The sequence below is a fragment of the Bremia lactucae genome, linkage group LG10 (assembly GCF_004359215.1).
Source record: "Bremia lactucae strain SF5 linkage group LG10, whole genome shotgun sequence".
Classification (NCBI taxonomy): Eukaryota; Oomycota; class Peronosporomycetes; order Peronosporales; family Peronosporaceae; genus Bremia; species Bremia lactucae.
The window spans coordinates 3336216-3348313 of record NC_090619.1 but is presented as its reverse complement, the minus strand read 5'-3'; the positions used below and the strand labels follow the sequence as shown (position 1 = coordinate 3348313).

Below are 12098 nucleotides of genomic sequence, written 5' to 3'. Positions count from 1 at the left end.
GGATCGCCTGGTCGAGCGAATCTTGTTCGAGCCGGAACAGGTGGGTCTTAACAGGTCCGCCTGCAAGACCTATTAAAAACACAGTTACACGTGTTTGTTCATCAATTGGATAACTAATGTTACAACTGACCAGGTATCGTGTATGTTGGGTATAAGCGTAAATGTCACGCTTGCCCTGCTTCAAATTCAGGAGCTCAGCTTGAGCCCTGAATTCGACACGTGGCGGCTCAAATGTTTGTGTAAGCCGGGGTTTAAAGACCTCATTTGACCCAAAGACTAATGGGTCGTGACGCTTGAGCTCCAAGGCCCACGATTCGGCTTGTCCGGCTAAGTTGGGCATGCCAAATCCTACTTCGTCGTATCATCACTTATACGGCAAGCTTTATTGGCGTCGTCTAATTCGACGAACGATCTGAAAAGGGAGTTAGAAATTTTTATCTTTACGCTTTCGGGTCGACGTGGAAGCGTCGGCCCGCTAGCAGCATGTAATTGTTGCTGTCTAAACATTTTCAATTGTTGAGCACCCTGTTCTCTCAACACCTCCGCGTGTTGAGAGACTTGCTGGTGAAGCAAGGCTACTTTCTCTCGAGTCGCGTCGGTTTCGTGTTGCATGAACTCGGCTATGGCCGCATGCAATTCATCTCTCCCTAGTGTACAGCATGGCGCCAACGACCGAGCTCATTCATTTGTTCGATCGCTCTCCATTCAAGGTCACTGAAATGAGTAAACCCTTCACGCGTGGCGTGATAACCTTCTTGAGGGACTGGAAATCTTTCTCCTTCTTCATCCAACATGTCCATGTTGGATGGAACGTGCGTAGGTTGTTGAATGGACTACGAAGTGCTACCAGGTGTAACGGGGCACCTTTTACTAGTACTGATATGTACCAGTTAATTTTTAAATGATTACAGTGTAGGTGAGGTGCCTCGAAACTTCACTTACACGAGGGTACAGACGAACCTACCAAAGGTAATTCAAAGGATTAGAAATTGGAAAAAGTAAAATTGTATTGATATATATAGTTCCTATGTAACAGTCTTTTATCTACTACTGAACTAATTATATTAATAGCTAAATAAGTATGGCGCCTCCTTGCGCACCGCGCAATCGTGTCTTATAACAATTTTGTAGTGGGGTTGATATATACTTAAATCAACCAATCAGTAGAGCTAATGTCTTATTCCATCAATACTACCCAATTTGGAAATATTGGAACTATTTAAGTTAATATTAATAAGATAATAATGTTGTACTTCTTTATTTATTTCCTCTCATAGGAAATAATATTTATTATTCCTCTTATAGGAAATAATACTTATGGACCGTTACACAGTCCTTAAATTAAATAAATTTGATGGGGTAAATTGTATTTTGTGCACAACGATACTGTAAGAGCTATTTTTAATTTGCCGCGGTTTGAAGGACGTTGAGACAACACAGGGAAAGCGTTACTGTTCGACGTTTTAAACGCGTGACAAAAAAACAAAAGATTTGGCACTAAGTTTGCTCAATTAGAGTCGTCTATAAATTCAGATGCATGATTTTGGATCGAGTGTATATAACATTAGTTTAACGCTAAATTGCCAATTCAATGCTTGTAAAATTCCCCTGTTCATATAATGTTGCGTTGCCATTGGCGGTAACGTGTACTCAAAGTATTAATTTTTAAGCTGCTCCTGCTTGGTGACGAGCGAATGCATCCAGAATTCGTTCTGCTTCGCCTGGCTTTATTTGTTGTGTTTCGTTTCGTCTCGCTTTGTCCGGGCTCACACATAGCGTGAAAGTCGCATTAGCCACCACGAAAGAGCTTAGTCAAACTTACGAAAATGTGGCGAAAGGGTACCGAGAAAAGGCGCAAAGTGGACTTTGGCAGCCGACTAGCTGGCGATGCTAATGGTGAGCTCTTGCAAGCAGAATTTGCGCAATTTGTTGTTAAGTGAATTTTCGCCGCTCGAAGCAACAAAGCGATAACATGTGTCGGATCCTTCATATGCAGATTTACTGCAGCAGCTGCCATTTCCTTGTGAGCACGAGATTCTCGCTCATTCGCAAAATGCTCAGGTAAGCAGATAAGCTCCATCATTTTCATTTAGCACAAACGATGCTAATTCTCTTGTCAAGATGGATGGGGCGGCATCGCAAGATGCCGACCTCAACAAAATCTGCGACTTTGCCGAGTCTTCAGCAGCGCTGTGTGCAAAGAAGTCCGATAGCGAAAATGAATATGAAAGGAGCTGTAGCGAATGTGATCGTACACCGGTCTTTCGCTCGGTGGAGGGAGATAATGTTTCTCCGCTCCCTCTGAGCTATCCCAAGCTATCAGACGGAAAATCGACAAGAGAGTCGAAGCCGGCCTTTAACGCGAGAGTTGATCGCCTGCTAGCAGCGAGCGAAAAGGCTCATCAGGATTACTTGGAACGGCTTCACGACGTTTATTCGGCCTCAACCGCCAAAAAGATGAGGCTCTCGACATCTGTGTCTCCATCGGATTCAGCAGCAGGCATAGGTGCTTTAGCATTGCCCCAATCTAGACACGAGGCACTGGATACGCTAGCTGTGGCTGCTGCCTCAGAAAACTGCAAGATGTCCGAGGCCCTCATGAAGCCATCTACAATCATATTGAATAATATTAAGCGGGAAAATCGTCGACGAAATTCGCAGTCGTATAAAAGCGGCAAAGGTAAGACTATTAATCGATAAATTCATTGAGCGATCTTAATAAAAGCGGTCACGCGCATCGCTAGCACAGGCACGAAGCAAAGCCCAATATTAGTGCATGACCCAGGATTGGCCCATGGCATCGACAAGCTCACAAATAAATTAGCACATTACCTCGGACATATTCTCGCAAAATCAGATGCGGCTGCTATGGAGCCAATAGTTGCTGCCGCTGAAGCAATCGCATTCGAAGCGACGGAGATGCACCGATGTGAGAATGTGGCCTTGACGCGTATGATGGAGATTGAAGGGCAACGCCAGCAGATAATGCAAGAATTTCAAGAATATGCCAAGCGGAAGGAGCAGGGGAACAGAATAAACAGGAAATAATGATTGAGTTGTAGCAGCTGACCCAATTAAGGGTCTTGTGTTTTTAAAAGAGGAAAAAAACTTCTTATGGAGGACACAAGGCAATATATGTGTAATAAAGACGACACAAATATAAAACGGAATCGCATTTTCGACAAAACACTACAAACTCATTGTCACGTGATTAAAACCACTTAATTCTTATACTTTAAGGTGTTTTGACATGGTGGAGCCCAGTGGTTTGCAGGGTACAGATGAAGAGGATGAAGTCAGGTTTCTTGAGACGCGGAATGAGGATCTCATATTAGTCGACAAAACACAGCATAGTACAGCCGACGAGGAGGAGGAAGGTGAAGAGGATGACGAGTCGGAGAGCGAAGAGGACAAAATGGGGCTCTCGAATAGTGCCTCTATGCTGCGTATAATGCGGAGCCTTCCTGAAGCTGAGGCTCGACGTTACGAGCATTTTCGTCGCTCCCACTTTGAGCGTGGAGCCATTAAGCGGGTAACATTACTAAATGCAGCGGTGATGAAGTAACATATGCTGATCTATGCAGTGCTACTACAGTGTATGGCGCAGGCAATTCACGAGTGTTCGGCCACGGACAAGAAGGTGGCTGGTGTGACAAATGTCATGGCTATTGTCATGGCTGGTATATCAAAGGTCTTTGTGAGCGAAATTACTTCTGAGGCTCGACGGATCATGGAGATGAACGGCGAGACAGGACCTATTCGTCCGCGCCATCTTCGTCAGGCGCACTGGAAATATTACAAACGCCGACCGCTAGCGCGAGGACGTCATACGCGGCGTCTTTTGCGGTAGTAAATCCTACTGCTCATTAGAAAAAATCGTGATAATGTTCACAAGTCTATTTTGTCGTCATAACAATAAATCTATCGTGGCCGATTTTCGTCTTCACCTAAAAGACAATCGTTTTCTCGTGGTGAGTTGCCTTCTACTTTCTTTTCAGCTATTTCGTAAGTATCGCAGCCACCGTCGCCATCAGGTTGAGGTGAAGCGAACAGTGACACCGCGGTGGCATCGTCCTTACTCCCGCGAGCGGGGCGATCAATACCAACTGAATTTGTAGAACCCGTCGTGGAAGCAAACTTAGGCTGTAAATTTTTTGAAGTTTCCGAGCACTTATATACCCCTTCCTCGGCATACATGGACAGCAACCATTGGTCCTTAAGAATCTGGCTAATCTCGGGAAACGAAGGTCGCCTATCCGGGTTTTCATGCCAGCATGACCGCATTAAGTGCGACAGTGCTGGTGGGCAGCTGATTGGAATTACAGGTCTAAGTCCATTAACTACTGCAGTCATCTACAATTCGGTAGCAAAAGTGCAAAACAATGATATGAATGACAAATTGAAGTACTGTTAGTGAAGACACAAGGAACCATACCAGTTGAAATGGGTTCATGCCTTGGTCGCCGTAAGGCTTACTGCGGGACCAGGTAGAGTACAGCAAAATGCCAAAGGAATACACGTCACCCTTCGTTGAGCACTGTATTCCACCCATTGTTGCCATTTCGGGAGCCATGTAGCTTGGTGTTCCAACTTCAGCGGTCATGGTCGTGGCATCGGGCTCGATAAGTCGTGAAAGCCCGAAGTCGCAAATATTCACGTCCTCTGTTTCCGAGATGAGGACATTGGCTGGTTTTAAATCACGATGTACGACGTTACGGCTATGCAAAAAGCCCATACCACTCACAATCTGGCTGATAACCTTCATAAAGACAGCTTCCTGTAATGGTCCTTTCATTGCTGGATTTTCAATTAATCCGCTAAGGGAATTTGGGCAAAAATCCGTCACAATGTAAAGCACGCGATTGTAATAGCTTACACCATAAAATCGTACGACGTATGGGTGATGCAAACGACTCAATATGCTGACTTCGCGCCGAAAGAAGCTCTGAAAGTACTCTTGACCTGTCACAGGACTGTACAGGCGCTTTACCGCCACCACCGAGCTACCTCCGCCGCTATGTAACAAGCTTCGAAAAACTTGACCAGAGGTACCGTTGCCGACCTCGTGTTGCAAGGAGAGCGAATCAAAAGGAATTAGCCAATCACGGCTATCATTCGAGACAAAGTACTCTAAATCTGCCATGTTGGAGATTTCAACGTACTCCGACTGTGAAAAGCTGTGTTGACGATTTAAAAATGGTCCCTGTAATGCGTGCGGCTGGCGAGCTAGACGACGCATAGTGCACATACAGAAACCTAACGTCGACAGTGCAATCGTCCCTAGAATGGCCACCATTGCGAATGGAAAATCGTAGGATTCACAGCCATCTCCGCCATAACGTGCATCGCATTCGCATACGGCTTGCGTGCCTAACATGATGCATTGACCATGCCCATTGCAAGCCACCTCGCTTTCTAAAAATCCCGGACACAATTGACAAGTTGCTCCAATATATCCATCTGCGCATGAGTTACACATATGTTTTCCTTCAAGCTTCCAGCCTTCATGACACGTACACTCTCCAGTACCGTTAAGTCCACTAGAACAAGTACCATGCCCGCAGTCCAACGGGCACGGATTGCAGCTTTCGCCGTAAAAACCTTCCTCACAATCGTAGCAATCTGTACGAAAGTCCCAGCCACGATGGCAATTACACTTGCCTGAGCCTCGTAGCCCATCGTCGCAGCGTCCTTCACCACAGTTGCGGCAAGCTACGCAAGTCTCGCCAAAGTAACCACTCATACAGCCTACGCAATTGTTCGAGTCAGACCATCCGATGTCACAAATACATCGTCCATCTCCATCAACTCCTGAATTGCAGTGTCCGTGAGGAGCACAGATTGGGCACGATCTGCAGTGGGTTCCAAAGTGCTGCGGCGCGCACTGGCACGACATTGTCATGGGATTAAAGTCCCAGCCTTCGTCACAAAGCGAACAACGGCTGGCAGATGTATAACCTTCGTCGCAAATGCACATGCCATCACCAGTGTATGTATCATTACAGCGGCCATGGTTATTACATGTACGGCACGGTGTGCATGATGGACCGTAAAAGCCAAAGTCGCACTCGAGGCATCGCGAATCCGACGAAAAACCTTCGGAGCACACGCATTTGCCATCACCAAGAAGACCATAATTACATTTCCCTCCGTCGCAAGGTTTACAGGGCTCACAGCTTGCCCCAAAAAACGAATTCATACATTCCATACAGTTTTTCTCTGCATCAAAGCCAACAGCACACGAGCACCGACCGCTTCCCATCAGGCCATCATCACAATTTCCATGGGGAAAATTGCAGTCCGGGCATCGTGTACATTTGTCTCCGAAATATCCAGGTAAGCATGTCGCACATCGGGTCTCAGGATTGAAGCCCTGCAAGCAAGTGCATGTGCCTGTTCCCATCAGACCCGAGTCACAGTGGCCATCATTAAGGCACGGCTCGCACGTTTGCTTACACTGGTCACCAAAAAAGCCGCTTGCGCAATCTCGGCAATCAGGCTCGGCGTATCCAACCCTTTAAATCAAGTAGCATAATTGTTTAGACTTCGCTGCTCTTCTTTAACATAATTGTCTTGACGAATGAAAAACACGTACACGCATGAGCAGGTTCGTTGCGAAAAGTCATTCGCAGCACAGCCACATTTCCCATTACTGAAGCAAGGTGTGAGCGAAGCGCTATCCCATCCAGGACAATCTAAAGTCGAAAAATGCATACACGGTCAGAATGGACTAGGACACATTTACTAGCATCAAGTTTTACACCTGAATCATCCTGCGCTTCGAGATTAATGTTAATTTCCGCATAACCGGCAATTGAGACGCCAGTTATGGAACAAACAGGCTGGATTTCATGCGGGCCTTTCCAGTTAAAATGAATTGATATTGGCAAGTCACGACTGGTAATTTCCGAGATGATAGACTTGCGTCCGTCTGGGCCAATCATACCATTTTTTAAGGGCGGAAAGATGTTAAACATGTCATTGCAGTATGGGTAATTCGCCATTATATACGCTTGTGAGGGATACACAGGAGCCTGTAGCAACTCTACACCATTGACTAACAAGCTATTCACCGATCCACGACCACCATCAGGCGATTCCCAGTCAATCTGCAGAACTGCAACAGACAAATCTGCCTATATTCACATTAAAGGAACACAACAGACCGTAAGCTTATCTTCTAAAATTTACAAGCGACACAATATTCAATACCTTGCACACGGTTTGCCGGGCAAGATAAAGCCCTCCAAATTGCACGGGTTTCATCGGCAAGAACACGCAAGTATTATTGGCCCAGCTAAGGCACCGCGCAATGACTTGCGTCTGCTGCGTTAGCGCTGCAATACCAAGCAATGGTTTCGTAGCTACTGCAATCCAAATGGCTAACGCGTAGACAATCCAGTTCTTACTTCTTTTGAAAATTCGGTCTCTCCTGCTCATCCAGCAATTCTGCTCCGGTCTCCTTTGGATATGCCACCACCACGATCTTTGTATTTTTGAACTGTCAAACCATTTTCTTTTACAGTGAGCCTTGCATTCGATGTCATTGTGTATTCGTAGTGGCTCCTGTTCAAATCTATGTGTTGAAGGGTACATTTCCAGTTCTGCATCAACTAAGCGATGTAACGTCGGTCGTTGACGCTGCATGACAATACTGGCCGAGCGGATACGTCGCAAGGGCCTATCCGCTTGCCTACTACCCTCGAGACGGCGAATAGGTCGCGAATCGAGCTTGCTTGTCTGTTGCGATCGCTGTAAGAGAGACTGTTAAGAAGCCAAGACTGGGCTGTTGTGGTTTATTTAACAATTAAGGACCAACCTGTATGATTAAATAAATTGTGTTTATAAATACCTGCGATTGATACCTTGTCAGTTTCCATAGAGAGCCAAGTGTGGAGTGGTGCTCGCCCAATAACTTTTTTGTCTTTGACAGACCGATGCAGCTTGTTGTTTGGGTCTGCACCATTTCTAAACTAAAGACAACTTGACTTATACAAAAACGTACATCATGATCTCCTTTTTGCTGTGTAAGTGAAATTGTAAATACTAGGATAATTCAGGTGCACTTCTCGTCAAATATAATTTTTCTTCAAGATTATTCAGAACAAGCTTCGAAAAATCTTTCTGTGCGAGCAGCAAACAAAAAAGTAAGGTGGACAGAAGTTTCCTTTTCAATATTCACAAGAAAAGGCGTTTAAATTGACAAGAGTAATTATCGACATGCACTTTGCAGATGCTAAATTAAAGCAACTTCAATACACCAGAAACAGCTGCAGTGTATCATTCTTAAGGTGGATCTGAAAAGCTTAGTATGGAAGAGCCGCATATACAGTAGCCTTCAGGCTTGATTCAAGACATCCTGAACCATACAAAATCATAATATGTAGAACGTAATGTATTATTTGTTCAATTTGAGTCAATTAGAAAGAATCGAAAATCCGCTAGTAATTGAAGGCGTGACAAAGCCTCGGCAGTGGCATGCTTTGTAAAAATAGGACTATCGGCAGTCAAATAGGTAGCAATGGTGAATTGTTAGAAGCTTCGACAAAAAAACAATTTTGTGTCGGAAATAGTGGTTCTAAAGACAACTTCAACCTGGCGAGATTTTCTTCAAGGCTTTGTCGCGCTAGCGTCTGACAATCATACACATGATACACCACAAAGTTTCGATATAGTGAATAAGTACGTGGTATTTCTATTGCGTGCACTACTCAACTCTTTATTTCTATGTATAATTTCTTCATCAAGCAAGGTCTAGGAGTCTATCGAAGCATTTATCGGATATCTCACGAATGCGTCGGTTCCAGTGGTGCAATGCATTTTCGTGCAGCGCTGATGCGACTCTTTCGCGAAGAGCTTGATTACAGGCCAAGTACATACTCATGAGCTGAAAGTTTTGGCACATATTGCACGCTTCCTGAGCCACGAGGAAGTGCGTCGACTTGATGCAATCTGCAATGCGACTAAATGTGCGGTGCAAAACCTCAGCTGACAATATGAGTCCACGCATCATGAACTGCGAGAGCAAGCCCGCCAAAAATCGCACGAAGAACAACTGCAGCTGCACGTTGCGAAGTGGCCACTTATGTAACATCCATTGAAGGAATTCTTCGCCGTGCCTCCAGGAGAATGCGGTCAGTCGATTTATTACTTCTCCCATCGCGCGGTAGGACGTCGCCTCAGCGGAATCACTACTCTGTGCATATTTTTCAAGCTGGTTGCAGCTCACGTCAACGTTCCCGCAGCCTCCAGGCGAACTACGGACAAGTAGCTTCATCGTGCTAAACATTTGGCCGCACAGTCCACTGATAGCAACGTGGATCTCATCATCGCTATTGCCAAACACATTGACGTTGTATCGTGCATCCCACTCAATAACATATATCGCTTCCTTAAGAAAAGCAATCATGCCTTTCACGGTAACGAGATCCTTCTTTGTATCATATAATTTAATCTCTACCAAACTCTGATGTTGAAAAATTGCCAGCGACGCCATTCTTGCGGCAGTCAGAATAGAAGGACGTAAAGTTGGGATCATGCGAAAAATTGCAACCATGACCGCGAAACGGTCGTACTGAGCAAGGACATCTAGCTCAATCATAGCCAGCATCTCACATGAGATCCATCGCGGCGTGAAACACAGCTTTAGCAAAGCCTCTGCCAACGCCCCACGAGATGGCAGTTTTTGTATCGAGCTGTTTGAATGGAAAAGCATTGTCGTAAGCGCGGCCTGGAACTTGAGGAGATCAATGTCTAAGACGCCAGTTTTCGGTTTGCTAGTTGGAATGCCGTCGACGTCGTCCTCATCAAAGCGAAAGACATCATCGTGCTGAGCACCACCCAGAAGCAGTAAATTTATTTCGTGTGTTACTTCAACACCAGGAAATAGCACACACATGAGTTCTATCACCACTTCATCGGGTTTAAGAGTGTCCGCTGCATTGCTGCGCTTCATCTCGTGTCTATGGCGCCCAACGCGGCGCTTAAGCTTGCGCTTGGGATTCGAATTGTTCTCGGAGGTAACATCAGGAGAAGATCCTAGATGGTCAAAATTGTCGTGATTAAGCATTTGTCCTGACTCGTTATAGATCCGAGCACTTTCGAACAGTGTCATGGGGCGCGCCTCTCGTCTACAATTGTTCTGTCGATTAGTACTGATAGTTGACGGCGCTGAGGATGCAAGCGATATTGACGCAAATGCGTCCTTAGCGAAAGGCATTGTCCACGACGTCGCGGACGGCCCCGAATGACTAAGCTGCGACGCAGAATCATTCGCTAGGTGCCATTGTTGAGGAAGAACAGTAGTCGTGATTGGTCTAGCCGGCCAAGCTTCAATTTCCAGGCGCGCGATATTAGCGCGATTTTGGTGACGCCGATGATGCTTGAAGCGCGGCTCCGATCGGCGTTCCGCTAAGCGACGGCTCACATCATGCTGATGGTGCTTGAATTTGCGTTGTGACTTCAATTCCGTCTCCTGAAGGATACAAGATGGCAAAAACGTTGAGTTGTTTGCGACGGGCATGGCAGAGGTATGAGCTGGTAGCAAAGGTATAATAAGCAAAGGGTTCTGACTTCTAAGGAAACGGCAGAATGGGCGCCGTCTGCAAATTGCCGCTTTTGGAATTTGCATGTGGCAAGCAAATTTACCCAATCGGAGCTGACTCGACTTTCGCGAATCTAAACCGACCGTTTCTAGTCATGAAACTACCGTTTGAGAAATATTTGAAACTTGCAGCTGAACTGTCATTGATGAAAAATTTGCTTTTTATGATTTTTAATCGAAAGGGATGCGCTTTAAAATAAGGCAGTGATTCGAGCCAAGCATGATCCCCAGCTTGCTCTGTAATTAATTCTCCGACCGCGTGACCTGACTTAACCTTGCGCGACGTGACTACAATTAAGGATTCAAAATCGAGGGAGTTTTAATAGATGTGTTTTTATTGGTGCATAAACACGTTTAGCACTCTTTCAAGTTGTGGGCAAATATCTATGCTGCTTTTAAAGCCGACGCCTTCTACTTGGAGCGTTAAATAAGGAAAATAGCGCATAAAATAGTTAACGAGTACAAATGAAGATGGCTTTCTGATTTTCAGGCATTTCCATGATCAATAAATATTATGCCCCAAAGGCCTAATTGAATCAATCGGATCAAATCGTGTAACGGGGCACTGCCGACTTGTACTGCTTCAGTACAAGTCCACTTCGCACTGCCTCAGTGCGAGTGGTGCCTCACGTTACTTCACGTACACTAGTACGTGCAGAGGAAGTCTTCTCTTTAAAACACTTGCTTTAAAAAGGGTTAAATGAAAACTGTATTAGTATAATTAATGTAACGGGCTAAAGTTGCCCTAATGTTACACAGTCCCCATTAAGTACATTTGGTACTTAAGGGGATGGTCAATTACTAAATAATAGTAATTAGACCCTACACTCGGGTGTGGTGCACATTTGTGACCAACCCTTGTGGATGTGATGCACATGGGTGCATTCACATTAGGAGGGATGACGCCCAGCGTCATCCATGATGACGGCTAGCGTCATCAGTTACGCGAGGTATCTATAAAGATACGCTCGCAATACATATTAAATGATATCTATAGAGATATCATTTTAATTGGTAAAAATAGGTATTTGTATTTAATTCTATTAAATATAAATCAGTCTGAAATTTACTACCTACTTGGTAAGTGCGCACGAGGAGACGGATTACCGCTCCCGTGACGTCACTTCACCAGAGTTCTTAGTGTGTTGGGTGAGGTCGCTTGCGCGCCCACCACAACTACCTCACTGCACGCAAGAGAAGCAGGTGCAAACCGCTTCCTCGCTGTGCTAGGGTGTGTGCTAAGTAGAGCGTGGCCGCATTACGACGTGCCCGCCTACACTTGGTAGCACTTGAAATCCTTCCCACGACCCGCATCTCTGCGTGTGTACGTGAGGATGAGCCTCAACATTGATTGGGCTCATTTTCCCCACCTCTCCGAACATCATCGGGAGGTGGCAGGGCTAATGGCGCAGGGACTTGGTGAACAAGCCCTGGCCAGGCTCCTGGGTAGTCCTCCTGAGCAACATGTTGCTCAGTTGGAGCAGTTTGAGGCATT

The 12098-nt window shown here is 45.6% G+C and overlaps 4 protein-coding genes across 4 annotated transcripts; 2 read left to right on the top strand and 2 right to left on the bottom strand.

The window, feature by feature from the left end:
* Nucleotides 1-1826: 1826 nt before the first annotated feature.
* On the top strand, nt 1827-3048 carry CCR75_007575 (uncharacterized protein; the record flags this gene model as incomplete). The annotated part of the gene is made up of 4 exons (XM_067965633.1): nt 1827-1896; nt 1997-2061; nt 2122-2680; nt 2726-3048. The coding sequence occupies 4 exons, from the start codon at nt 1827-1829 to the stop codon at nt 3046-3048; spliced, it is 1017 nt and encodes a 338-aa protein (XP_067814347.1).
* Nucleotides 3049-3250: 202 nt separating this feature from the next.
* CCR75_007574 (uncharacterized protein) lies at nt 3251-3565 on the top strand (the record flags this gene model as incomplete). The annotated part of the gene is made up of 1 exon (XM_067965632.1): nt 3251-3565. One exon carries the CDS (start codon nt 3251-3253, stop codon nt 3563-3565), a length of 315 nt encoding a protein of 104 aa, XP_067814346.1.
* On the bottom strand, nt 3255-8010 carry CCR75_007573 (uncharacterized protein; the record flags this gene model as incomplete). The annotated part of the gene is made up of 8 exons (XM_067965631.1): nt 3255-3530; nt 3594-4353; nt 4436-6515; nt 6596-6695; nt 6764-7136; nt 7213-7752; nt 7853-7973; nt 8006-8010. The coding sequence occupies 7 exons, from the start codon at nt 8008-8010 to the stop codon at nt 3922-3924; spliced, it is 3651 nt and encodes a 1216-aa protein (XP_067814342.1). The 3' UTR covers nt 3255-3530; nt 3594-3921.
* A 733-nt stretch (nt 8011-8743) lies between these two features.
* Nucleotides 8744-10522, bottom strand: CCR75_007572 (uncharacterized protein; the record flags this gene model as incomplete). The annotated part of the gene is made up of 1 exon (XM_067965630.1): nt 8744-10522. One exon carries the CDS (start codon nt 10520-10522, stop codon nt 8744-8746), a length of 1779 nt encoding a protein of 592 aa, XP_067814340.1.
* Between the last annotated feature and the right edge of the window lie 1576 nt (nt 10523-12098).